At 49.1% G+C, this 27,409-nt stretch overlaps 1 protein-coding gene and 1 pseudogene across 1 annotated transcript in view; one reads left to right on the forward strand and one right to left on the reverse strand.

Annotated features, from left to right (window-relative positions):
* Positions 1-16,610: 16,610 nt before the first annotated feature.
* Positions 16,611-17,972, reverse strand: LOC137769710 (collagen alpha-1(I) chain-like; annotated as a pseudogene).
* Positions 17,973-18,387: 415 nt separating this feature from the next.
* The window catches only part of PDE10A (phosphodiesterase 10A), a 587,420-nt gene continuing 578,398 nt past the window's right edge, over positions 18,388-27,409 (forward strand). The window contains 2 exon segments of the mRNA XM_068550956.1: positions 18,388-18,529; positions 18,532-18,606. Coding sequence (XP_068407057.1) covers positions 18,388-18,529; positions 18,532-18,606 — 217 coding nt within the window.

Here is a 27,409-nt window from a genome sequence, read left to right on the forward strand (position 1 = left end):
GGGGATGAGGACCAGGGTTCTCTGTGTCTGGTTTCTGGCTTTTTCTGTTGATTTGAGCACGCTGCCCACCGACCAGCACCTACCTTATCTTCCATTAAACAGGAATTTTAATGTAATCTGAGTTTGGGATGGTTTCTGCAGAGCTCCCACCATCCCCGCCAGCACTCCCTGGCTGGGGGAAGGACCATTACGGCCACGGGGGAACCACTTGTCACTTGGCAAGATTTTTAGAGCTTGGCTTGGTGTCTTGAGCTTCACATTTCTTCTTTTTTAGGAATTGGTTTATTAAGTGGACTTTAACTTTGTTAAAGTATAATTTGCACACACTGAAACACACCCCATATAAGTGTGCAGTTTAATTAGTTTTGATAAAGGTATACAACAGTGTAACTGCCACCATAATCTAGTTATAGAATATTTCCATTACCCCCAAAAGTTCTCTCTGCAATAAACCAGTCCTCCACTTCCAGGCAAGCCCTGATCGGCCTGCAGTAGTTGGACTTCTCCTCTCTAAAATTTCAGATAAATGGACAAAAGTCTCTATTTAACAGATAAATATGTACTGGGATGTAATGTATTAATATAACATGATGACTGTAGATAACATTGCTGCATGTTACACAGGAGAATTGTTAAGAGAGTAGGTCCTAAGAGTTCTCATCACAATGAAAAAAGCATTTTTCCTCCTTTTTTTCTATTTATAAGAGATGATGGATATTAACTAAACTTACTTTGGTAATCAGTTCACAATATATGTAAGTCGAGTCATTATGTCATACGCCTTAAACTTTTACAGTGATGTGTGTCAATTATGTCTCAACAAAACTGGAAGAAAACAAATGGACAAAAGTCAATTCCAAGACAATGTTGAAACAATGATGAGAGGGGACATCCTTTCCTTATTTCTAATCTTAGTAGGAGAGCTTCAAGTTTCTCACGAATAAGTATGATTTTAGCCGTACATTTAAAAAAATCAACCGTCTACTGTATTTTGTTCTTTGGAAGGTTGTTTTGTTTGTTTGTTGATAATTAGCTAACCTGGAATTGAACTGAAATGTCGTTTTTGCCCTGTGCATCCGCTGATATCTCAGATAAATTCTTTTTTTTTTTTTTTTTTTAAGAAATTCACGTTCTTTTATTTATTTATTTATTTATTTATTTTATGACTGTGTTGAGTCTTCGTTTCTGTGCGAGGGCTCTCTCCAGTTGCGGCAAGTGGGGACCACTCTTCATCGCGGTGCGCGGGCCTCTCACCATCGCGGCCTCTCTTGTTGCGGAGCACAGGCTCCAGACGCGCAGGCTCAGTAATTATGGCTCACGGGCCGAGTTGCTCCGCAGCATGTGGGATCCTCCCAGACCAGGGCTCGAACCCGTGTCCCCTGCATTGGCAGGCAGACCCCCAACCACTGCGCCACCAGGGAAGCCCTAAATTCTTTTTTAATCTGGCACTTGGAGCACTTACTATATGTGATAAGGTTAATCTATTGACTGTAACCAAAAAGTTTATAAAAATCTAAAAATAAGCTTTTATTTTCTCTTATAACTTTTATTTTTAGGATCACTTTAATTCTTAAACTTAATTTTAAAATTTACAGTTTAACATTATTATCTAAATTAGAGAAGTAAATTTATCCCTGCAGTGTTCCTTAGGGTACCTCTTCCCAGCTCTAGGATTCTGTGGAAGACAGCTGGAAATCACTGGCCTGGCTGGACTTCACCTGTGAGTTATTCCTATAGACTAACACACAACGTAGTCACGCATGAGTCTTTACACGACATGGCACACATCAGGATGAAATAAAAGATCCAGCCACTCATCTGGTTAATTTGTGCTCAGCACACGGACGGTCATTCCTGCTTCCCCAGACCTCACCAACTGGAGAAGGACTGGAGGGGAAAGGGCGGAGACGGGTTAAGCTGGTGGTGCTGAGCCTGCATCCAGAGTCACTAGGACCCAAAGACCCACAGGTCCCCTCTCTTCCTCTCTTCCCCTGGCGTGGGCTCTGCTGTGCCCAAGTCCTCCCCGGTGTCTGAGAAGCCAGCCTCACGGCCGGCGGGTCTGCCCCTTCGTCGCCCCATCAGTACCTGCCCCAGGATCAGGTACCCCTGTAGCCGCTAGTGCTGACCTGGTTTTCATTGAGGCTGCTAACGCCATCAGGCTTGAAGCACTGTAACCCAGACAGTGTGAGAACTCCCGACTTATTCCCTCTGTTTCTCTTAGTTTCGTCTTTTGAGAAACTCAGGGCTAGTTCCTCATGGACTGAGTTAGTTGCCATCCGAATGGCGCAACCCCCAAAACATCAGTTGTGTGTTGAATTATGTCCTCTGAAAAGTTATGCTGAAGTCCTAACCCCCGTACTTGTGACTGTGACTTTATATGGAAATAGTGTCTTTGCAGCTGTAGTCAAGTTAAGATGAAGTCACTTGGGTGAGGCCCAATCCAATATGACTGGTGTCCTTATAAGAATAGCAGGGGACGCACAGAGCGCGGGCCATGTGACCACAGAGACAGGGATTAGAAGCTGGAAGGGGCCGGCAAGGATCTGCCCGGGCTCAGAGGGAACACGGCCCTGCCCACACCTTGATCTCGGACTTCCAGCCTCCAGAACTGTGAGACAACACATTTGTTTCCTCCCAACTGTGGCCCTCTCTTACAGCAGCCCTGGGAAGCTGATCAATGCTCATTCACTGTCATCTGTTAATGGTTCCCAAGATAGACACCAAACACCTTGGCTTTCCTTCTGCAGAGTGATTTCCCCACCTTCCTGTCTCCACCTCTGGAAACTTCCTCAAGGTTCCAGGAAGCATCTGCTGCCCCTACTTATTCAAGAGCATTAACCCTGTAATTAATCCGTGCGTACCCAGGCCCAATGACCAGTTCTCATAGTAGTCGCTGTGATCCTTCTAGAAAGTCCCCCGTGCGCCCGCATAGACAGCGTTCCCACTGCTGTTACCTTACAACCTGTAAGAACTATGCAGATATTAATTATGGTTCATTTGTGACCATTTGTGCTTAATTCATATCTCCCATTACCTTTACACAATGAAATACATTAGAAAGCAAATGTAATCACACTTAATCTTAAGTGGTGAAGACCCTCAAAAATAATTGAGAAGAATAACACGTAAGGATTGACAACACATTAAAAATGTTTTTTCTGCATAGTTTTAAACACTGATATACAAAGAAAAGAGAAGCAGTACCATTCATTAAGAGATTTATTTCTTCTCGGGAAGAAATACTGATACAATTCCACAGAACTCAATTTGACACGCCATTTAGCAAGAACATTTTCAGGCGTGAAATCTCTCTCTAATCTTACCGTGTCAATCTTTCACACAGGAAAAAGCATGTTTAAAACACAATCCTAAAGTCCTTTAATATTTCCTTTTTACTTTCCTCCTCCTTTCAACTAATAAAATTAAAATATACCAAGAGTACGGAGCTAAAGCCACGGTAACGTGGAGGATTTCGTAGCCAGCGGCGCATGTGTATTACTGCAGTGGCTGGGACCTGCAGTCACTTTGATGGCAGCGGAACAAAGCACGAGGTGCGGACGTCAGCGGAGCTACAGCCCACTTCCTAACGCACAAATTACATCTCTTGTTCCTGTGTTCCCTCCCTCCACACACGGAGGAGTGTGATAAAAATGAAGATGTAGAGTGTGTACTGAAATATCTAAAGGATACGTATGCATTGAAAAATAAATTATAGGCAGTACATGTTTTCTATACAGGACTACTGTTTGCTTTTGTGAGTGTGTACGCGCAAAGGATGTGCTTACAAACGCGTGCGCGCACACACACGCGCACACTGCACAGCCCTCCAGAAAAGGCAGGATGGGAGATGGCGCATTTAACATCTCGCTGTAGAACGTACAGAGCGCAGTCCTCCTCTTGGCTTTCCCTCCCCTAAGGGCAGTGCTGCAAACGATGTCTGTTTACTGTGCGTCCCCCGGATGCCGTGGCGCAAACCGCACCAAGGCGCCCTGCCCACTCGCCCTCCATTTCTCAGTCTCTGCTACAGCGTGAGGAGGCCTTGCAGCTCGGCGCCCATTCGGTGGGTCTCTCCACCCGGTGGCCGCTTCTGCCCGGCCCCTTAGAGCAGGGCGTGTCCGAGTCTCCGGGGCTGGGATCTGAGCTGCGCACGGGACGCTCTCGGGAACCGCATGGGCGGAGCCAGCCGCTAGCAGGCGCCTCCCACCCCATCCGGTCCTTGGTGAATGTCAGTGGCAGGACCCGCTCCTCCGCCCTGACCAGGCGCGTTTCCTCCCCTCAAAACAGATCCTACTCCCCTTTCTCCTCTCTGGCATCCATTTACGTCTGTATCTTCACATATTTGCAGAATGTATCATTTCTCTCCTTTGGATGCAAAAAGTAAGCGAATAATTTTCTGGCGGCATTCGTTATGTCTGCTGCTCGAATTGTGTATCGAAATCGTTTTGCAATAGGACCAAATTTAACTTATTTTGTGCAATATGAAAGCTGCCAATTGGTATCCTCTACTGAAGTCCATCCATCCACAAGTTAAGATAGGTTTTATATTTATTGCACCTAACCTACTTTTGCAGTGCATAGATATTATTCACATCAGAATATGGGCTTAAACACTGAAATGATGGAGGTTATATTTGAAACAGTGTCCTAAGGCTACAATGTCTTCATGCCAATTTCTTTTTCTGTTGTGCACCCCAAATTTCTGGGTACCACATTCGGCGTAAAAGATGTCATCCTGGGCATCTGTGGGTTACATCCGAATAACGCGAACGAAGCTGTAAGTACTCCTTTTTCTTTTCCTGGTGTCCCTCTTTCAGCTGCTCCTGAGTCCTCTGTAGATGGCTCTCTCCTCAGTGTTTTTGTTTCCCTCTCCGCTCGCTGCAGTGAAAGACTGTGGGGAATCAAGGAGTTGCTGTGATCCCTCTTTCAAAACCTGCCTCCCTTAGCTGGCAATAGTTGACTTATTGACTCCTATGAAGGAAGTTCACACACATGCAGAGAGCTTGTCCTGCTGTAAAAATGCAGGGAGAAAGAGAAGGCCTGGCTGAAGCCATCCACCTGGGCACAGCGGTGACCAGAGGCAAGCAGACAAGCCTCTCCCTCGTTGCAGTGTGCAGCCGGGGTCTCCGGCTGGGACCGCTGCAGTTTTAAGATGCGAAAGGTCTGGAATTGGAAAGAACAGACACAACGACTCTGCTCCTGGTTGGTATTTATGGCCATTGAAGGAATTTGGAGGAATGGAGGCCACAGGTTGGGGGAAAGAGAGTTAAAATTATTATGAAATTTACAACAAATTAGGCCACACTCTTTATAGCTATTTTATTCCAAGGCCGCTGTGCTCTGAATGCTCACTTTTAGTTGAAGGCAGTTTGCTCTTCGTTCTGAGAGGGTAGATGTGGCCCAGGGAAGACCCAGGAGACAGAGCGGTTCTATCAGGGAAGCTCCTGGAGACCTGGTTAAGGAGTGCCCAGATCACCTGCTTGCAGAGCCTCTTGGGTTCTTTGTGGATGACAGGCCTGAATACATGGAGCTCTTGCTAAGGGTGGCTTCCAGACGTGGAGCTCAGTTCTGCATCTGGCCCACGTCTGAAAGCCAGCCGGGTTATCCCCCCTGAGGGTCCCTATCCCACTAGCTTGGTCCCTGGGCCTGCCAGTGAAGTTGCTGGGCTTCTGCCTGTGGTCGGTCGAACCTACAATGGAAATACCAAAGGGGCTCCTGGGACTATCCCCCTGGGGATTAACCTGGCCTCCCACCTTCCAGCGCTCACAGGGGCTCCCCAATTGTCTTGTGTGCCTCCAGGCCTTGATTAGATACACCAGTGCCTATTTATCTTATTAGAAATCTGCGCGCACCGGGCATTAGCATGCAGCATTCCTGCCGCTCCTGACTGCTTCTGCTGCTGACGTCTTTGCTCCTTGATTTGCATTCATAGCTGGTGTTCTGTTTTGTGTCAATAACACACCCACACAAAAGAAGCCGGGCAGGAGAAGCTACCGACTCTGCACCAACAGCTCCCACCGACACGACGTTTAGCAGCAGCTTGGACTAGTGGTCGGTGGGTCTGAGCCCCCCAGTTGCCTGCAAATCCTATTTTTACTCTGTTCTTGTGTGTGTGGTACACGCAGGACCCACAGCCCTGCAAAGACGCTTCCACTGATGGCGAGGGCCCGCTCCACCGCGGTCCCCGGCACCCCAGCCGTGCTGGGTGCAGAGCTGCGGTCCTCACCGCGCACGGATGAAATATTTAAAGCTTTTTCTATAGAGGAGGAAAGGCAGCTCCGCCCCCCTTTGCGCGGGGGGCGGAGGAGGGGTGCTAAGCACGTGCAAGGCGTGATGGCCCCAGCGGTTTGATTTATGAGTCTGATAATAAAAATCCCATTAGGCTTCTCTCATTGAGAAAAAGGAGCTGGAGAAAAAAAGCTGTGTGTGTCACCAAGCAGCATTGACGCAGGCAGCTTTGACGGCAGCAGCCACGAGCGGGGGACGCGGGGATGGGGGCGCAGGGGGCCCGCGAGGGGCGCGCGAGGGCCGGCTTCCTGGGCGCCGCGGCCCGGCTGCCCCGGGTCCTCTGCCGACCCCCCCTGGCGCGCCCCCGTGCGCCGCCGCTCCCCCTCCGTCGCCCCCGCGTCCTCTGCAGCTCGCCCCCGTCCTTTCTGCTGCGCCTCCCGCTCTGTGGACCTGCGTCTCCCGCGGGCCCTTCCCCTCTGTGACCCCGCGCCCGCCTCTGCCGCACCACCCCGAGATCTGCCAACCGCCCCATACCCGCACCTGCTCTGCAGCCCCCCTAGCCACCCCTGGGCCACCCTGCCGACCCCCGAGCCTCCCCAGCGCCGTCCCGCCTTGCCTGGGAGAGTGCTGGATGGAGAGGGAGGGGTACGGGCCTGGAGGCCGCAGGTCGCAGCCCCCAGGGGAAGGGAGCTAAGGCTGGAGAGAGGGAGGCACCGCATTTCCCATGAGATCCAACAGGATGCCTAAGCCCGGGGGTTCCTGCCGCCGGAAGCCCCTGCAGACCCGCACTCCCCCAGACATCGCCTCCAGCCCCTCTCCGGCAAGCCCATTGGGCATGGCCTGAAACCTACTGGAGTCGGGGTTATTTTTGTTTTTTAACATCTTTATTGGAGTATAATTGCTTTACAATGGTGTGTTAATTTCTGCTTTATAACAAAGTGAATCAGCTATACATATACATATATCTCCATATCCCCTCCCTCCTGCGTCTCCCTCCCACCCTCCCTATCCCACCCCTCTAGGTGGACACAAAGCACGGAGCTGATCTCCCTGTGCTATGAGTCAGGGTTATTTTTATGTTAAAAAAATTCTTCAGGATAAGAAAAAAGAAGAGTGATGCTGTGCTCTGAGTGTGCCTGTCGGATCCAGGGCCCTGCCACCATCCGGGCGTGTTTCTCGTGCAAAGCTCTGGGGCTGAGCCTCCTGTGCCGGGGCCGCGTGGGGACAGCCCAGCAGAGGGGTGTTGGTCGGGGGAGGGTCAGATGCAGCCGTTGTGGCCTGAAGGTAAACGCTGCTTCTCTATTACAAGGAGCAAAGTTCTGACTGAAGGGAAACATCTAAATTTCCAAATCAATGGGTTTCCATACACTCTCCAGAACAGAATAGCTGGCCAGATTTACCCTTCTCACAGTGTGCTGGAAAATCCATCATAGAGGACTGACCTTGACAGCTACAATTTAGCCTCAGCCTTAAATTCTGACATCTCTACTCTCATATCCACTTGGTGTGGTAGATATATTGCTCGTGATGTCCTCGTGGCATGGAACTTTCCAACTCAACTGTAGCAGGCAGCAGCCTCGCTGGTGGAGAGAGATTTTGAGAAGCTCTCTTGTTAGAATTTCCCTCTCATCCCCAGCAAATCCTAAGTATACCTTAGAATTGAGCACACGAAAGTCTGATACTTGTACACCAATATTCAAAGCAGTGTTAAACACAACAGCCAAAGGGTGGAAACAACTTAAATGTTCATCTGTTGATGAATTGAAAAACAAAATGTGGCCTATCCGTGCAGTGGAATATCATTCAGCCATAAAAAGGAACGAATTTCCAACACATGCTACAGCATGGATGAACTTGAGGACAATATGGTAAGTGAAATAAGCCAGTCATAAAAGGACAAATACTGTGTAAGTCCACTTATATGAGGTCCCAAGAGGAGGCAGATTCATGGAGACAGAAAGTAGAAGGGTGGGTGCCAGGGGCTGGGAGGGGGGGATGGGGACTTATTGTTCAATGAGGACAGAGCTGCTGCTTGGGAGGATGAAAAAGTTGGGATAATGGTGATGGTTGCACAACAATGTGGAAGTGACCAATGTCACTCAACTGTGCACTTACAGACTGCTATGTTATGTATATATTTCACCATAATAAACAAACAAGCAAACATGAGCGTCTTCTAGAGATGCTACTTTCCCCGGGTTTCCTCCTCAAAATGCCGATTCTAAGGACGGCACCCCTCAGGCAGGGCACCCGAGTTGCAGACACCAGCTTTAAATGTACCTGCTGTTGCCTTAGAACCCACATGAGATAAGATACTAAAAGTCACTAAGGGCTTTCTAGGCCTTTTATATCGATCTGAGAATGTTCCAGAGTGGACTAAATCCTTACACCCTCTGGATCTTCCCTTTGATAGTGCCCTGCCCCCCAAGGCTACTACAGACACACATTAACAGAATGGATCCGGGGAAAGAAAAATAATTTCAACTTTTTCGGTCACTGCTAACCTAAGTGTATTAGTATCATACAGCTACTGTAAGATGAACTCAAATTTGGTGGCTTAAAGCAACATGAATTGATCATCTTCCGGTTCTGGAGGTCAGAAATCCAACCCAGTCTCACTGGGCTAAAAGCAAGGTGTGGGCAGGGCTGCGTTCTTTCTGGAGCTTCCAGGGCAGAATCCGGTCCTTGCCTTTCCCGCATTCCTCTGCTCCTGGCCCCTTCCACTGTCTTCACCGGCAGCAACGCTCCCTTTGCTCCACCTCCTTCTGCCCACGGCCGGGAAAGGTGATTAAATTGAGCTGGGACCACCTGGGTGATTTGCTATTCTCCCCATCTCAAGGTCCACGCCCCAATCACACTGCAGAGTCCTCTTTGCCATGTCAGGGACCACAGTCACAGGCTCTGGGGTCTAGGCTATGGATGTCTTTGGGGCCGTGATTCTGCCCGACACACCAAGGCTCCTGTGACGGTTCCTGATTCTATATGAAGGAATATTGCTCTAGGTGAACTCAGCGGCACCAAGCAGTTGGCTCACAACTCAATACCCCGGAGAGAAATTAAGTGAAGTTCTCCTGTGTGCTTGTTTTTTCAGTGGCTTTGTTTCTGTTTTAGAGCCCTGGGAGTCCTCCTGGCACAATCGTGGCACCCTGGAATGAGTGGCGGGTGTTGACTGGGAGCTCATCTTTGCAGCTGAGACCCCAGGGGACAGTCACCCACCCTGTGTGCAGCTTGCTGGGGGGTTGGGCAACACAGGTCCCTAGGCACGGACTCCGTGGAGAGGGAAGGTGGATGCAGGGCACCACCGGTGACTTGTGTCTCAAGTCACCGGGGGTCTTGCATCGGTGGGGCTCAGGCTTGTTTATTACTGGCCTGTCACCTTCTTAAAATTCTGAATGTTTTTGAACAAGAATCCCTGAATTTTCATTCTGCATGGGGCCCAGCAAATTGTGTAGCCAGCAGTGGGTGGATGGGACATGCTCCCCGGCTGGGAGTCACCCAGCTGGTCCTTCGATCTGAGCCCCGCTCACCACCCTGAGCATTGCGCTGCCCTTTCTGCCCTGAGCGCAGTCGTGCCTGGATACGGACGAGGCTGGCTGTTCGGTTCCTGCCATGGGTGCTGCGTGGGGGCCAGGATGGTGCAGGCCTGCTGCCCTCCGGCACTTAGTGGTCAGGAGAAGCGCTCTGCTGCTGTAACGGGTGACCTGACCATGAAGCCACCCGAGGCTAAGACACGGGTCACGGTCCTGAGGCTGGCAGCTCGTGGCCTCCAAGGTTGCACAGATATTCGGGCCACAAGGAAAGGAAAGCCCAGAGCAGACACGCCCACCGGGTCCCTCCTGGGCTTCTGCTTGGATGGGCGGCACCTCGGCTTCTGCTACAGCTACTCAACAGAACTCAGCGCGGCGGCCACATCGAAGGGCAGGCGAGGACCGGGAAATATGTCACCCCGTGTTGGGCTGTACTTCTGTTCCTGGGGCAGCAGGGGGGGGTGGGGTTTGCGGGTGGTCTCAGCTACGCCCTCTGCTTCCCAGTTGGTCCCCCACTGCTGCTCTGGGCCGGCACTTCTGGACCGTCCCCCACGGTCGGTCCTGCCCTGTGTTTCCCATCTCCCCTGTTGGCTTTGCCTCTCGGAGGATGCTGACAGTCTCTGCCTCTGAGTACAGCCATAATTAAATTATTTTTTAAAAAAATTCATCTTCTAGCTTTTGGTGCAAGGCAGGGAGACTATAATGCATTTCGTTTGCTCTCTAAGAACTTTGCAGAGATCATCTTGGATGGTTAAGAGGGAGGGGAAACAGCTGGACCTTGGAGAAAAGAAAGCTCATCTGAGCCTGTCACCTTACTGAAGACACTTGATGCCCGCCTGTTGCCTTAGGATAAGCCTAATTCTGAGTACTCTCTCCTTTCCAGCTTCTCTTTACTTTCCTCCTGCCAGATGAGGGACTTCTTTTTTTAAAAAATTTATTTATTTTATTTTTTGGCTGCATTGGGTCTTCGTTGCTGCGCGCGGGCTTCTCATTGCCGTGGTTTCTCTTGTTGCGGAGCACGGGCTCTAGGCGCGCAGGCTCAGTAGTTGTGGCTCGCGGGCTCTACAGCGCAGGCTCAGTAGTTGTGGTGCACGGGCTTAGCTGCTTTGCAGCACGTGGGATCTTCCCGGACCATGGCTCAAACCCGTGTCCCCTGCGTTGGCAGGCGGATTCTTAACCACTGCACCACCAGGGAAGCCCCTGACAAGACTATGTTTAAATTTACTTTGCAGCCCAGCAATTCCACTTCAAGGAATTTACCCTGAAGTTATACCTTCCGTAGTATGAAAATGTAAAAACAGAAAGTAATTTATTGCACTTATTTGTAATTGTAAAGTATTGGAGATTGCCTAATTGTCCAAGCATAGGACATGCGCACAGTAGAGCTGCTGTTAAAAACTGAGGAAGATACTGAAAAACAATAGGGAGTGATTTCCAGGAGATGTTACTAATCACCAACAGGAAATTGCAAAAGAGCATATAGAGTGTAAGTTTTGTGGAGAAAATGAGAAAACAAACATATCTGCCACCTTTACAAAAGGAAACAGAGTTTAGATAAACCAGAAAACAGTGAAATTGGTTTCTAGCCAGGCCTGGGGGTGGTGGTGGGAGATGGAATGGAAAGAATTTAGATGGAGGGGCCTTCTCTCTGTGCATTTAAAGTAGAGTTTTGACTTTCGGAAGCATATTCAAAAATACATGCTCAGAGAATAAAATTAAATCGATAAGAACAGAAAGGGGAAACCCCTGAACGTGAAAGGGCAATGCAACAAAGGAATCCTGTCATCCTTCAAAGGAAAGGAAACGGAAAGTAAATACAGAAGACAGAACAAACTGACAACTTCCGAACAAAGTGTAATTTCTAGATCATCTGGATTTTGTACCATGTAGTGAGAGGTGCTGGGGGGAGAATGGAAAACGAATCTTGACCTCCTTTAGTTGTTTTTGTTGCAGGGGTGAGGGCAAAGCAATTATGAAACTTTCAGACACATTATGGCATTGAGCAAATAACAAAACACGTTGATGTGGTTAGCGTGGGGGCAGGAGGGCCCTCACTGTGATAAAGGGACATACACAGATGCCCTGAGAAGGCAAGAAAGACTCCTGAAATATGTAAATACATGTATATGTGCACACATATGTTTGTCTATGTATGTGTGCATGTGCATATATTTGTGTGTGTGTGTGTGTGTGTGTGCGCTCACTAATTGCCTAGATCTGTCTGCTGCAAGGGCCAAGAAGAAAGGACACCCCACCAGCAGTGAGCAACCTTGGTACCCAGATCTTGGTCTCTAATACCACTACAAGGACCAGCGTTCCTTGGAGGAATGGCTGATTCCAGGCTGGGGCAAGGAAGGTACAAGATGGGTCTGTAACATTTTACTGTGCCAAAAGCAGGGAAAAGCTCAGAAAATGATAGGGCATTTTGTGTGGGCAGGAGCCAGCTTACAGGACTCTCACTGGTCCTTTTATGGACCAAATATGGCAAAATAATTGCATGCAAAGATGAATTATAAATCATTAGACCTAGGAATTTGTGAGTCCTGAACATTTTAATACTCGCAACATCACTAATAAGTAGATACATAAAGTAGTGAATGAGGGAAGAGGGAGGGTTCTTTCCCACCCCATGGCTGATGAGTGAAAGTAGAGGGTGTGCTGAGTTCCAACGCTAAAGAAGCAGGAGTGGACCAAGTTGGAACCCTCAGTTGAAGCCGATTTGGGGCAGAATATTAGCCAGATCTTCACGTGTCTCTGCACAGACTGCTTATTAGTTGCAAGTGAAACAAAAAGAATGATTACACAGTGGAGACATCAAACAAGAACCCCATCAGGATTCAGACCCCCAGTGAGAACCGGGTGGACGTCAGAGCCTCCGACATGCTTTTCTGAGAAAGACACAGCCTCCTCTCTGTAGCGTTCCGGCTGAGAACGCATAACCTGAATCCAGTCCCGATGGAACATCTAACTAACCCACACTGAGAAATGGTTTATTCAGAAATGGGGGGAGGGGATATCTATAGTCTTCCAAAATGTCTGTGTCATAAAAGACAAAGAACGGTTCAGGAAAGGGTTCAGATTGAGAGGATCTGAGAACAGAGCAATTAAATGAAATCCTTGCCCCTAGACGGCATTCTGCTCTGGAGGGGAGGACGTGTCTAAAAGACATTGGATCAATGGAAAAAACTGGAATATGGATGGAGTTGAGATAAAAGTACTCTATCAGTAATGTTCATTGACTGAAGTTGACTACAGTGCTGTGTTTATATAAGAAAATATTCTTATTTTTAGGAAATACACACTGAAGTATTTGGGTGGTAAAGGACCAAGAGGTACAAGTCACTCTTAACTGATTAGAAAAGTAGAGAGCATGCAAGTGACACGGAACATGGGGGTAAGAGTTCACAAGAGGAGAGTCTGAGTAATAGGTGCATGGAGGTGCCTTGTACCATTTTTATTCTTGCAAGTTTTCTGTAAATTTGAAGTTATTTCCAAGTAAAAGTCTAAAAAACATGAATGATGAAATTTAAATGGATGAAATATTTAGGATAATTAAGCCACGCTACTTATGGAACAGATATGACGTAACTAAAGTTTCTGCATTTAAATGCTCGGTTTAAAAATCTGAACACAATCCACAGCTATATTGTCCTTCCTTTAAAAAAAGAGCCTACTCAGAGCTCCACTACTATCTGGCTGTGTTACATTATTTACCCTCATTTTCCTCATTTATAGCACAGCATTTCGGGGCTAGGGGATTCGTCTCATTAGTTAATTGAATGTTCCTTCCAGCTCTGCAAATCAGTGATTAGACTCTATTTAACCCATTCACAGTGTTAAATAAGCTACTTTCAGACTTTCTACATCTGCAATATCCATTTGAAAATCATTTCCCACAACTTAGAAATTCTTCCAGGCACAGAAATGCTTGTGCTCAGCTGGTTGGACCAGAGATCCCACCCGTGCTCGCCAAGCAGGCCACTTTGTCAGGAAGCCTACTCTGATTTTGCTTGTTTTCCCCAGACCGTTCTTGGAGGAGGTGAGAATTAACACTCCATTATCCAAAGATCTCACTTCTTCTCGGAATGAGAAGAACCTGGAAATGCTCTTCCAAGAACCGGGGGGATGGAAAGTCTCCGTGGGACGCAGCTCCACTCGCAAGCTGAGCGTCACAGGTGTCAGGGGAAGCCCCAGGCTCCCTCAGAGCCTTTTATTCTGATGGCTCTCCTCAAGGTCTCCGGAGGAGAACAGTCATTTTGGAAGCAGAAATGTGGAGGGCGCCCCGAGGAAGCCAGGTCACAGTCGGGACGTCCTGACTGCAGTCTCTGAGGGAGTCCCCCTAAGAGCCCATGTGACTTTCGCTGGCCGGCACCACCGGTTCATTACCCCTTTCCACAGCTTAGACGAAGTGGTCTTGAAGCCCATATAGTGTCCTGTAATCCGATGTGTTCGTGGGAAGGGGTGGCCAGGAGAAAGGAAGAGGGAAGCCCAGGCCTCACAGACTCACCTCCCTGGGATGAACGAGGTGGCCTGGCTTATACACCAGTCTCCCGTGAGTCTTCACCTGAGCCCCTCCAACCCCCATCTGCTCAGGCTGGCAGGTAACGTGGAGTTTCCAGATGTGCAAGGTGGGTGACAGATCTTAAACAGAACTTATTTGTAGCATCCAGTGGAGCCAACCTGTCTGCTCCTTGACGTCAATCTCCCTGGAATCCTCAGCACAGTTTGGCTTAATTTTCAGATCCTACTTCAGAAGATGGGCCACCATGCGTGCATTCTAGAACTACTTCCGTCTTCCTCACCTCCTACATCCTCTCACACACACTGCCAGCTCTGCCCCCTCCTTCAACTCCGTATCCGTGAAACAGCCTCTCAGCTGCTCGCCCTGTCTCTGGTCTCACCCCCTCTCCACCGCTCCCCAGTTGTCTTCCTGACACACATAGGACTTTATTTCATTCCTTTCTGAAAACCCATCCAGGCTTTCAGAATACACCTCCAGCTCCTTAGCGTGGCCTGACCCTGGAGCACTGGGCCTTCCAAACCCTCGCTCTCTCCTGCCTCTGGCCCCGGCCGGCCTCCTGGGTGGGGCTCCTGCCAGCCTGCAAGGCCACCTCCTGCACAGCACACAGCCAGGGGCCCCTTCTGTGCCCCTTCCCCTCCCTCATCAGAGAGCCTGGGGGAAGATCTGGGCCTTCAAGCTTTGGCCCCTAGAGCTCAGTGGCTGCTGAATGAATATGATGTTTGGCACATAGAGTGGACATTGTACAGTTTCAGGATATTTACTTGCTGGATGAGAAGGGGTGTGAACACTAAAACAGGGCTGAAGGGAAGGTTTGTGGTCTCTGAGGACCCAGAGCAGCTCGGCTCCCCTTTACCTCCTTGTGGCCCACGGCAGGCTTAAGGCTTGGGCAGGAAAGAAAAGGCCAACAGGGAGAAAAAAAAGAGAAAGAAGCAATGGAATAAGAAAGTGAGTGGGGAGAGAATAGAGTCACCCAGAGGCCTAACAGTGGCCTCGGGCAGGGCTCCCACACTCTCAGATGGAGAGTTTATTTGGGGACCATTGTAGTGGAGAAATGCCCCCGGACAGTCTCTAAGCTCACCTTCTTCTATTTGTCACCAAACAAATCCAGCATCTCCTGAATGTGTGGTGAGGTGAGGAACTTCGTGAGGCTAAGTCTAGTTTTTAATGCAATTATAAGCCAAAGCAAAAATCCCTGTCCTCGTGAAGCTAGCATTTTAGTGGGGAGATAGAATAAACAAGGCAAATAAGTAAACCAGAAGGAACACCAAGAGGAAAGTAAAGCAAGGATGGGGGACAGGAGGTGAGTTGAAGTTTTAAGTGAGGTGCCCTCTGGAGGCTTCTCCGAGGAGGCCCCAGAGTAAATGTGAGAAGGAGGAAGAGAGCTAGTCCCGTGCATCTTTAGCAGAAGAAGGGTCTGGAGAGGATCTGTGGACGCAGAATTCTGAATGGGTTCTATAAACGGCCAGTGGGGCTGGGGACCAGGGAGTGGGGATGAAATGTCTGTTTACAGAGGTGGGAAAAACTGTGGGCAGAGCAAGTTTGGGGTGAGGGTAAAATCAAGGACCCAGTTAGTCCTCCTAAGTTTCCGATGCTTTCTAAACACCCAGGTGGAGGTGCTAGTGAGACATGAGTCTAACATTTAGGGGAGAGGTCTGAGCTGAATATATAAATGCAAAGTCTTCAGCGCTGAGACAGGACTTAAAACCAGGAGGCCGAGTGAGACCACCAAGGGGGCAGGCGGTGAGAGAAGATAAGGGGGCCGTGGGTCACTCCAACATCAAGAAGTTGGGGGGATGCAGATTCATCAAAGGTGACCCAGAGGGAATGGCCAGAAAGGTAGGATGGAAACCAGGGAGTGTGCTGTCTTGAAAGCCAAGTGAAGGGTGTGTCCACTGGAGGAGGGAACCGTGGATTCTGCCCCACAGAGAAGTCAGGGGAAGTCAGGCGAGGGGAGGGCTAAGAACTGACCTTTGCACTGAGCAGCTGGGGGTGACCGCTGACCTGGGGGAGAGCGGGCTTTTGCTGAGTCGCTGAGCTAGAACATCTAAGATGGTCTTGTAGGCCTAGGTTCAAGAGCCAATGAGAGGAGAGAAACCAGAGACAAGAGTCTAGGGCAACTTCTGGGAGCTGTTTGTTGTAAAGGGGAGAGAAAGCGGGTGGGAACAGCAGAGAAGATGTGGTCAAGACTTGTTTTTCCCCCATGGGAGAAAGGACAGTATGCTTGTGGTGGGACGGACCCAGCAGAGCACTTAGGAGTGGATGCGAAGGGAATTGGGAAGGCGTTTCCTCTAGTAGCGAGAGGGGCTGGGGCCAGGGCCCAGGTGGAGGGGTGGCCTTTACGGGGGAGGGGGCAGGCGCACAGGGAGAAGGCCCCCTGAGCGGCAGCTTCTCAAACAGGCTGGGCCAAACCGGGCTCTGAAGGGATCTGCGGGTCGGTCTCCACACTCCTGGGCTTCTGCTGTCACCCAGACCGCGCGCGCGGGTCCTGGCGTAGCAAAGGCGCTCAGGATCCCCTCGGCCACACTGTGCTCTGGGTCCCATGGAAGCTTTCGCGCGCGTCCATCAAGCTCCAGCGGGGAGCAGGGCGCCTCAGAACTCCATCCTGCGGGATCCTGGGCGAGAAGCCGGGGCAGCGCCCAAACGGGGGCGCCGCGACCCGCTCCGGGCCGGCGCGGGCCTCGCCATCCCTCAGCTCCCGGCAGTAGCACGCGGGAGACGCGCACCCACGACCCCTGCGAGCGGGGCTCGGGTGGGGCACCCGCTGGGGCACCCGCCCTGCGGTCCTCCGTAACCCCACGCCGAGACCTGGGGTTCGGGAGCGGAGAGCGCGCCGGCTTGTGCAGCCAAGGGTGCGCACAGGGAGGTGACCCCCTCGGCCCCAGCCACTGCCCTGCGCCACGTGGCCGCTCCCCTCCCTGTGGCTACGGTCCCGGCCGCCGCGCAGTGGCCCAGGCTGCGTCCGCGTCCCGGCTCTCCATGGTGCTGGGGCCGAGCGCAGCTCGATTCTGCGTTTCGCGTTCCAGCGGAGGCAGAAAAGAACCCCGGGGTTGGAGGAGCAAGAGAGGGCAGGCCCTGGGTCTCTTAAGGATGGTCTTTTGGGGTCCTCCCACCCGCCCCTAGGCGAGGGGGCATGTTCCCGCGTGGGCGACACCCTGCCCACCCAGTGGTCCCCGCGCGCGGGCGTCCATCCATTCACTGCGGCCCCATTCACTCCTGGAGCCGAGCGGCGGCCCCAAGACTCAAGCCGAATCTATGAATGGGAAGAGGGAAGAGAAGCAACGTCTGTTTCCACTCCCTGCTTCCCCGCCCCCTCCGCGCCTCCCTCCCGGCCGAGCGAGTCCGGCGCGAAGTGACAGGGGCAGGGGCGGGGGCACCGCGGCGGCTGCGGCGGAGGGGTCGAGTCTGGCTGGAGACAGCGCTATTTATAAACTCTGGAGCTCCAGGATAAAGAGGGCAGAGCGGAGTCCCCTCCTCCTCGAGCCCCGGAGCCTCGCCGCGCCCCTCCCCAGCGACTTTGATTTCATGACTCCCCCTCCCCCCCCCCACCCCCGGGCGGGCTGGCAGGTGCGGGGGTGGCAGCCGTCTCCGCCCGAGCAGCTTTGCCAAAGGTCCGGCTGCTGACGTCGGAGCGCCCGCTCCTGTCAATGAACGGCAGCGGCAGCCTGGGGACTGTCTGGCAACGAGGCTACAGACGTCATCGCCTCCTGTTGGACGCGGGGGGGGGGGGAGGGGGGGTGTCCGAGCAGCAGCTCCGGCTTAAAGGAAAACTCTCCAAGTTCCAGGCAGCCAGGGAGAGTCGTCCCCGAGAGCACATGCGCCCCAAAGCCCGGTGCGCGCGGGCACACAGGCTGGCACACTCACGCGCACACACTCAAACACACACGCACACTCGCACTTAGGTGCTCTGTAGGTGTGTGGGTCCAAAGTTGCGGCCGCGGGACGATGAGCTGAAATGGACCGGTCTTCCTTGGCGCCTAGAGCGCTCAGCGCGGCTTTCCCGGAGACCCCCAGATGGACACGGGGGGAAGAGGAATGCCACGCGCCGCTCAGAGTTGTCGGCTCCTTTTCAGGGGACAGCAGCGCGAACGGCAGCCTGCCCCACGCCTCTGGAATATGCCTGCCCAGTGCAGCAGAAGCGAGTGTTCTCGGAGAGGTCGTGAACTTGGGCCACCTGGGCTCGCGGGCAACTTGTTGTGCGCAGTTCTCAATGGAGCCCTGGACCCACGGGGCTCCGGGCCCGCCCGCTTTTTCCTTTTTGCTTTGCTTTTTCTCTCTTTTTTCAGTGTGTGAACTTGAAGCGGAAAGCAGATAGGCGCTTCGCATACTTTGGTGGTAAGTGGACTGTTCCTTTTACCTATTGTTTAACCCTTGAGAGTCCAGAAAAACTCAAATCCAACCCTTTTCCTACCTTTAAAAAAAGTTACCATCGTTTCCCTCCATCATTTTTGGCAATAAGAAAGTGAGTGTGTGTGTGTGTGTGTGTTGTTTGGGGACATGACTGTTTTGGAAGAGGGGTGATGAGTGGAGGTGAGAAAAAAAGAGACCTGAGTGGATAAAACCAGAAGACTCAGGGGTGGCAGAGGAGGTGAGAGGGAGGGCAGCCAAGTCCAGCGCCTGAGCGATTGCCTCCGGCTACTGCTTCTTGGACCGAGTTTCCCAGCTCCAAGTTCCCTGCAAGGCTGCCCTCCAGCTGCAAACGGCCGCCTCTGCAAGGCTAGACCCAAAGGGGCCTAGGGAGGAGGCCCCCACCCTCCTGCCTCCTTTCTGGGCCTCCTTCCTCAGTTCTGAATGGGGATGAGACCCCTCCCCCTCCCCTTTCTGCCTCTGGCCTCTGTTGCCTCTCTCCTTGGGCCTCCCTCCACCTCCCCCAGCCCCTTTTGCAAAAGCTCAAAGGATGTCACAGAGGAGGAGGGGGTCCTGTGCCCCTAGCACCTGAAGGCATCACTATATTGCATCCTGCAGCATTTTGTTTTCTTCATTCTACCCAGTTTTCCTTGCAATCCATTGAAAATATTCCCTCCCAAACACCACGAACACCCTCCCCCCTCCCAACACATCCCTTCCCAGGACATCAGTCCTTTATAGATAGGGCCAGAAGTCCTGATACACAGCACCCACCCTATCCCCCTCCTAAATTAGAAAGAAATCAGCTGAGTGCCCAAAGAGCCTCTCCTCCCTGGTTTTGTGGGCTCTTTTTCCCTCTGGGCTTGCTTACCCTTCTAGTGGAAGGAAAAAGAGGAAGGAGGAAGGAGAGAGGGAGAGAGGGAGAGGGAGAGAGAGGGAGAGAGAGAGAGCAGAGAGCCCCCTAGACGGAGGGCTGCTGCTGAGCTGATTGTAGGCTCTCTGCGCCGCCTGCCCGCCTGGCTCCTGCTTCCCCAAAGTGCCTTCCCTCCTTCAGCAGCAATTCCTCTCTATCCATCTCCCTCCCTGGCCTCTCCTCCCCACCCCTTTCGCCCGTCTCTCTCCCCTCCACCTAACCCCACCTTCACTCTCCTCTCCGAGGGGGGAGGCTGGGGGTGCGGAAAGAACACCCCAAAGCCCCAGCCCCAGCAGAGATGTCGAAGAAACGCAAAGCCCTGGAGGGTGGAGGAGGTGGAGGAGAGTCCGGGCTCCCAGAGGAGGAACCCACTGCCTGCTTTGAGGGCGGCAGCGAGGAGGAAGGTAGGGAGAGGAGGGGTGGAGGAAAGGAAAGGAGCCTGCAGGGAAGGTCTGGGAGTTGACATGCTCTGCAGGAATGCTCCAGCCAGCCCTCGGCAGCTCCCTATGTCAAGGCAACTTGAGTAGACTTTTTTCCCCACAAATGGGATTTTACATGTGCCTCCAGGAAATTGGGGGGTGGGGGAGTGGGAATGTGCTGATTAGGCTGACATTGAAGACCCAAATTTGGGTGAACTTGAAACTCTGTGGGGAGAAGGGGAGGGTGGGGTGGGGTGGGGTGGGAGAGGAGGCTGGAAGAGGCTGGGTATGGATTGGGGATTGCTGGCCGTTTCCCGTCCTCTGACTGCCTTGCTGTCACATACGTGGGGGTGTCGAGCTGTCCTATGGTTTTGTGGCCTGTACTGACGTCTGTGCAGGACGCCTGAGTCCGGAGGGTGGGGTGCTGGTGCTGTCCCCCTCATGTGTGTTGCTGGCAAGGGGGCATCAGGAGGGCTGCTGCTTCTCCCAGGCTTCTCCAGTCCAGGGATGCTCAGGGTTGCGTCATGTTGAATCCTCTTCTGCTCAGGCAGCCCTCTGCATCCTCCCGAAGTTGGAGGTGAGGTTTGAGGCAGATCTAATGGTGGACGGTGATCTCAAGGGGAGATGCTGTGCTACAAGCGTCTGGGGACTCCTTTGCCTAGAATCATACCAACGAAAAAGTGAAGATGGGAAATTTCCTATGGAAGCAAAAGTAATACTTGGATATCTGATTGCCACATAAAAGAAACCCAGCCAGACACCTTTTATTTCACTTACAGTATTCTGAGTTGGGTTCCAAGTAGGCCCAAATGAACCAGTCAAGTTTTTTTCTGGACTGTAGTTTAAACACAAAGGAAATATGAACCAGATGCAAATGTTTTGTTATCGGTTAAGCTGTGGAAGGGGAGGTGAAAGGGCCTGTGGGGGAATGGTCTGAACCCAGGCAGGGAGAGGAGCTGTGTTTTGGGGTTGCTCTTCTTTTCAGAGGGGAGCCCTGTGGCCTGGTCGGTGGCAGGGGCAGGTCGGAACACCGGGGGACTGGGTGTGTACCTCCAAAATGGAGTCCATGGCTTTTCTCCTTTGACGTCATAAGAAATACAAAGTCACCAAAGTCCTTCCTGCTCATAAAACATGAATCTCTGTGTCCCCTTGCAACCCTTTGCATGGCTTGTGTGCGTTTTAAAGCACAGGGTTTGCTTTTGGCTCTCCCTGGGCAGTGGGGTTTAATAGAAGCAGGTGAGAGCAATGTCGACCGCTCACCACAGAAGAGGTTGTATTTCAGCATCTGCCCATGTTCTGACTTTCTTTGCTCAGTTGTGATCTTAGAGCAAAAGTTAGTATAGCTCTTCAATTAATTTTACTGAAAAAAAAAGGCATTTGGTAAGAAATTCAAATATGGCAATGATTCTATCTGAATGGTATTTTGGTATTTTTCCATCTTTGGGGAGAATAATTCGGTATCACCATGGGTGTCTGACAAATTCATCGGCTCTATACTCAGCATTCAGTTTTGACCCGAGTTTACTCTCAAAGGTGCATACTATGTTCTTTTGGTTAAGCAACTAGTGAAGTCTATGGGAACTGACATGATTAGCATGGTAAATAACAACCTGGATACATTTTATGCCATTTTCTAATAATTAGTGGATGCATGGCTGCCATTTACAAAAAGCAATAAGAATTGTATTTTAACAAACATTTATCGTCCTTTTGGTGGAAATGTGTGGTGTTAGAATTTAAAAAGCTATGTTCTGGAGGTCCTGTACTAACAGTAGTAACAAAATTCCCACATTCCCTAGTGTGATAGGACCCGGCCGAGAATATTTTGTAAGTCATAACAGGCAATAGTAAGTACCTGTATCTATGTTATTCAGAGATTATCATAATTTTGAAGTGACTTATTGTACAGATTGGTTTTGTTAGAGCTTAAAAATGTCTACTGATTTTACTGTATCCTTTGCATTTGGCAAATAAAAATGCTACTAGATAATTGCCTATGAATATGTAACTGTAGAAACCATTAAGTGTGTGAATACTCAAGTATCATAGGATTGTGAATGCATTTCCTTGGGAAATGGTAGTCATGGCACTCACCAAACGTGATGGAAACACATCTCTACATATATGGGAGGCTGTATGGCTGTGGGTACTTTGACCATGGAAGATGGGGAGGCCAGGTGTAAACCAGTGTTTGAGTGACGGGTGGTTATGCACCTGCAACAAAATATACAAGGACACTTACACATGCTTAAGGACCTGGATCTTATCATCTCTCCAACTCAAGGCTGTGTCTTTCCTTTGAGTCTCTCAGCCAAACTTGACAATATGCGCACGCTGAAGAGAAAAGCATTTACGTCAGTCTCGCTGACCTTGTGTAGCAGAAGGGGTTTCTTTTGAGTTCCAGCAACTTGGAAGGCCGATGTGTTTGTTCATTTCAACCACTGAAAGCACATTATAGCATCTATTAGATCAAGGCAATTGGAAATTAAGTTTCATTGGGAGTCATTGATTTTAAGACCGTCTGTCAGCAGGTTGGCTTGGTCTAAAGTTTTAAACAGCCAACAAGCATGCAGGCTGCCTGGAGAGAGTGGAGTGAAGAACAGAAACCATTGCTCCTATGCATGCCCTCACCTACCACCAATCTGCGCCCCATTCACGAGGCTAGGTATCCACTCAGGCCCTAGGTGGCTCTTTCCTGTAACGGCTCCTGTTTTGTTAATCGTTTCTCTTCAGGAGATTCCTTATGAGATGAAGGTAGGATGGTGAACGGGTTGTTGTGAACACACGTGGATGGTTTCCTTTTTCTCCCTGACTTATTTGTTCAGCTAGGGCAAGGGGAAAGTGAAGTGCCCTGTCCTAGTTTGGCTGAACGTTTATTTGGAAGTCCGTTGAAGTTATCTGACGTGTGTGCGTATGTGTAAAATCACGATCAGAATCAGGGTGTGGTCCTCTTGTGGGCCCCAGTTGGCTCTGTGTCCAACGTGGGTTCAGACTCTGCTGATGGGAGATATTTGCATAAAATGTTAAACATAGAAAGATTTTGTCTTTACAACTTAGAGAGATCTGGTGTGCAAATGGACAATGCCGGCCACAATTTTTGCTTGGCTTTGCATCTACTGTCTTTCATGGCTTTGAACTTAGACGTGAGAGTATGTTACAGCATTCATCTGGCTGTGAAGGTGATGGGTACGTATGTCGAAGACCATGTGGGAAGAGGCTCTGATGGAAACACTGAATAATTATAATTATTGATCTTATCCCATAAGAAGATACTTCTATTTTTTCATTCTCTTCACATTGCCTTCATATGGGTCCCTTTTCAAGGAATTGTTATTTACTTAGATACTTTGGTCTAATCACATGATGTTGCATTAGCTCCTCTACACTGAAATATAACATTAAAGCCTATTTTCCAACACTTACCCTCTAGTTAGAAACCTGTTCTCTCAGCCCCTGTGGGCTCTTAGTAGGCTCTCGGAAACCCATTACTGTTCTCCCCCTTCTCACCCACACCCTAACTGTTCTGTATTGTTTTGTCTTCTGGTTTTAATTCTCATTTCTTTCAAGATGATTTTTGGATATAAAATGATGTCAAATGTTTATTATTACATTCAGTTAATCTCATGAGTGTTTTAAAAATAAGTAGTTTCTATCTTTGATGAGCTTGGTTAAGATCCTATCCAGCCCAGTTTTTCTGGTTTCCTGTCACTCTGGGGTGTGAAGTCACCCAAAAGGGGCCTCTGCAGTGAAGGAGTTTAGGGGAGGTTTGAACAGGACCCTTGACCTACTCATGTTTTACACTCCTCAGATTTCTTGAGCCACAGGGAAACTGTCTATGGGTAGCTATTGCTTCATCTGACGAGTTAATGACTGAAGTAAACATTGGTTTCTTAAAATCGTGTTCCTCTTTGACATCACACTGGCTTCTGGGTTTTGTGGCTTCCCTGTATTATTCACAGGCCATTGGCTTTGGGGGCATCTGGAAACAGGGGCAGGGGAAGTATTAGCAACTCTGTACCTCTAAAACCAGTTAAAGCTGAACATCTAGATTGTTAACTGCCCTAGGTCTACATGACCCCCTAAAACCAGTTGAAATGATTTTTTCCTAACAGATTAATTGTTTTAGAATAGTTGATCAGATTTTTAATTATTATAAAAGATCTCTCAAAGGGTTATTTATAATCATTAATATGAAAGAGTGGGCTTGACCCCTGGAAGAAAATCTTGACCCCTAAAGAAAATCTCACAAGCGCACATTCCACAGAAGCTTGATGGCGAAGAGCATTACAGTTCAGAGATTTTTCAGTTCTCACCTTAGTTTCTCTGGCCCCCACCAGAAAGGCCATTTTGCTCTCCAGGGCACCAAAGATGGTTGGCGGGGAGAGGAGAGTTTGGGGGAAAAGAAGGACCAGAATACAGAGTAGCATTCAGGGGTGAGTCCTCACACATGGACCAGAAAGGAAGTCCCATTAGTCTAAAAAGACACGCCTGTTGCCAGTTTCCTCATCTGTAACATCAGAAGGTTGAATCAGAAGATCTGGATGGTGAAATTTTTAAGACTTTGAATAGGATTGTGTGAAGAAGCAGGTAAACCATAACCGGCTCCAAACTAAATGGTAACTCGCAAAGGAAGTAGATAAACAGCAGTTCTTGCTGATGTGAAAGGCTGGGGAAGTCACTTAACATCTGCACAATTTGGACAGGCTGGTGGCCGGGGCAATGCTTTCTCTCCATTCTTTCCAGAACTACCAGACACTCTGAGCGTGGTGGGGTGTTAACTGAGGGTACCTTCTGATCTATGGTTTAGAAGCAACTCTTTATGTTGAAAGCAGTTTTGTTTATACTCTGATTTGCTAGCCCCTTCCCTGCCCCCGACAAACACCCACCTTCCCCCTTCCCACCAGTGCAGAGACAGGATTGCAAATAAACAGAGGTGAGAGCTCTGTGGAGATGTTTCCTTCAAGTGCTTCCATGACTGGACTTAACCGTGCAAATGGAATCTTGGCTTCTTAGGTAAGCTGAAGTTATCTTCACTTTGTTGGTTGGAGGAGCATTGTTAATATAAGAACTGCTCAACTGTGATATGAGATTCTTGTTGAAAGCTCTTTAACTTTCTGTTCTCTTCCTTGATGAATACAATGTGGCAATCACAATGATCAACATCATCATATTATATATATATATACACACACACACATATATTATACACACACGCACATATACACACATGCACATGGTAAAAAGTGTAAATATCAGAGCAGGACTTACAGAAAAGATGCAAAGTATGTCCCCCTCCAACCCCATTCACCTTTCCCAAAGGTCACCAACGTTACAAGGTTCTTATGACACCAACCACAAATGTTGTGTGTGTATACAGTCGTCCCTCAGAATCCTCAAGGGATTGGTTCCAGGACCCACTGTGGATATACAAAAACCCAAGGATGCTCAAGTCCCATGGTCAGCCCTCCCCATCTTTGGTTCTGCATATGCAGATTCACCCAACTGTGGATCGTGTAGCACTATATGTATTTATTGAAAAAAAACCTGTGTAGCAGTGAACTTGTGCAGTTGCTCAAGGGTCGACTGTGCAGGAGTGCATACGTGATATCCCCTTCTTACACAGACACAAACATCCTCCACATACTTTTCTCCTGTACCTTTCTTTATTCACTTACTTATGTATTGGAAATTTACCAGCATATATAGATCTGCTTGATTTTTATTGTCTGTATAGTATTCCATGGCACAATGTAACATAACTGGTAATTCTTATGGAATTAATGTTTTTATACATAATGCTGTAATAAGCAACCATGCAGTATTTTTTTGAGCACGTGTACAAATCTATCTGTTGGTGAATTTCCAGATACAGAAGTTGAATCAAAAAGGTGACAACAATTGAAACTCCACCAAAGGCCTATTTGCCCACACCTGCCCCAATTTTCTTTTGCAGTGATCTACTATCACTATGGACACTACACTTTGGGGACCTAAAAATGGAGTGATTAGCAAATATAAGCAAGCTCCTCAAATCAGTGGGATAGAATATTTGAAGTCTGAGCAGTACTAGATGTAGGGCAACCGTAGCACCATGCACTTTAGGATTTATGGGACAGTTTTTCTTCTCCAACTCTCTGCTTAGAGCAGATGTGGATACGATACTGTGTTCTGTCCATGTCAGTTACTATAAATAGGCACAGGTTTGTGATTTTGCTATAAATTTATGTAATAACAGAGAAAGAATTATGTTATTTAAAATATGCATTATTATAAAATAGGATACGAATACACCTTCTGGGGAGCCCATGAAAATTATGATTGGTATAAGTATTACTCTTAAATTCTCACGTAACTGTAATGATATGTCTGGGTTTCATGACTTTTATACATTTTATATACTTAGATTCTTAAATATTGACGGAATATAAACTCACAAAGGGCAGAGGGGAATGTCTTAACTGGTATGTTAAGACATTGAGCTTCATCTAGAACTGATAATTCCTGTCTTGGTCACTGTTTAATGCCTGCCCCTAATACAATGCCTGGTACATATTCCGCACTCAATAATTTCTTCTTGAGTGAAATGACCAATGTTTCTGTAACTAAGACATCTTAAAGTATTGAATATTCCATTTAATAGTGACCATGATAACTCTACTTGTAACTGGATAGAGATAAGAAGGAATATTTATATTGAGATGTAAAAATCTTTCATTTGTGAAAGAACACTGGCTTTGAGATTAAGCATGCACAGATGATTAAAACATAGCATCACGTATTTACAAAAATAGTTTTCCTTAGGACTAAATTGATTTTAAGGTATTAGTGCCTGGTACTCATGTGAGAGGACAGTAGGCTCATCTTCCCTTCTCCCACTTTTTATTTTGAAAAGTTTTCCATCTACAGAAAAGCTGCAGGATGTGTACAGTGCGTGCTGAGGTCCTCTTCACCTAAATCACCAATGTGACAATGTGATACAGAATCTGACTCCATTTCTGATGGTTGGCTGCTGACAGCTTTCAGATCCCACCACCCAGCTTCCTGTCTGCTCCAAACCTGGGCAGGCTGATGCGACAGCCCACGTGGTCCTTCCATTGGTGCCTGTGGGAACTCAGTCCACAAGAGCCCTGACTCCTACATGAGAATCTCCCAGAACCACCTGTAACCACAGTGAAACCTGCACCTATTGGCTCTCAAGCCATTTTCAGACATGCTTGGGAGTCTGCACTGCTCCCCTAGCAGAGCCTCGTTATGAGAGCAATAAACTTTTCCACACCCTCTTGGTGCATGTGTGGGATCACCAGTCTCGACATTCGAACCAAATTTTGGGTTGAGGTGGGTCCATCTCATTCCCAAGTGACTGGGACAAACGTTTGGCTATGTTTTCTCCTCTTCCTTCCCCTCCTCCTCTTCTTCTTTCTCTCACAATGATTATTATTTTTGGCTGAACCACTTGAGA

The sequence above is a fragment of the Eschrichtius robustus genome, chromosome 9 (assembly GCF_028021215.1).
Source record: "Eschrichtius robustus isolate mEscRob2 chromosome 9, mEscRob2.pri, whole genome shotgun sequence".
NCBI lineage: Eukaryota > Metazoa > Chordata > Mammalia > Artiodactyla > Eschrichtiidae > Eschrichtius > Eschrichtius robustus.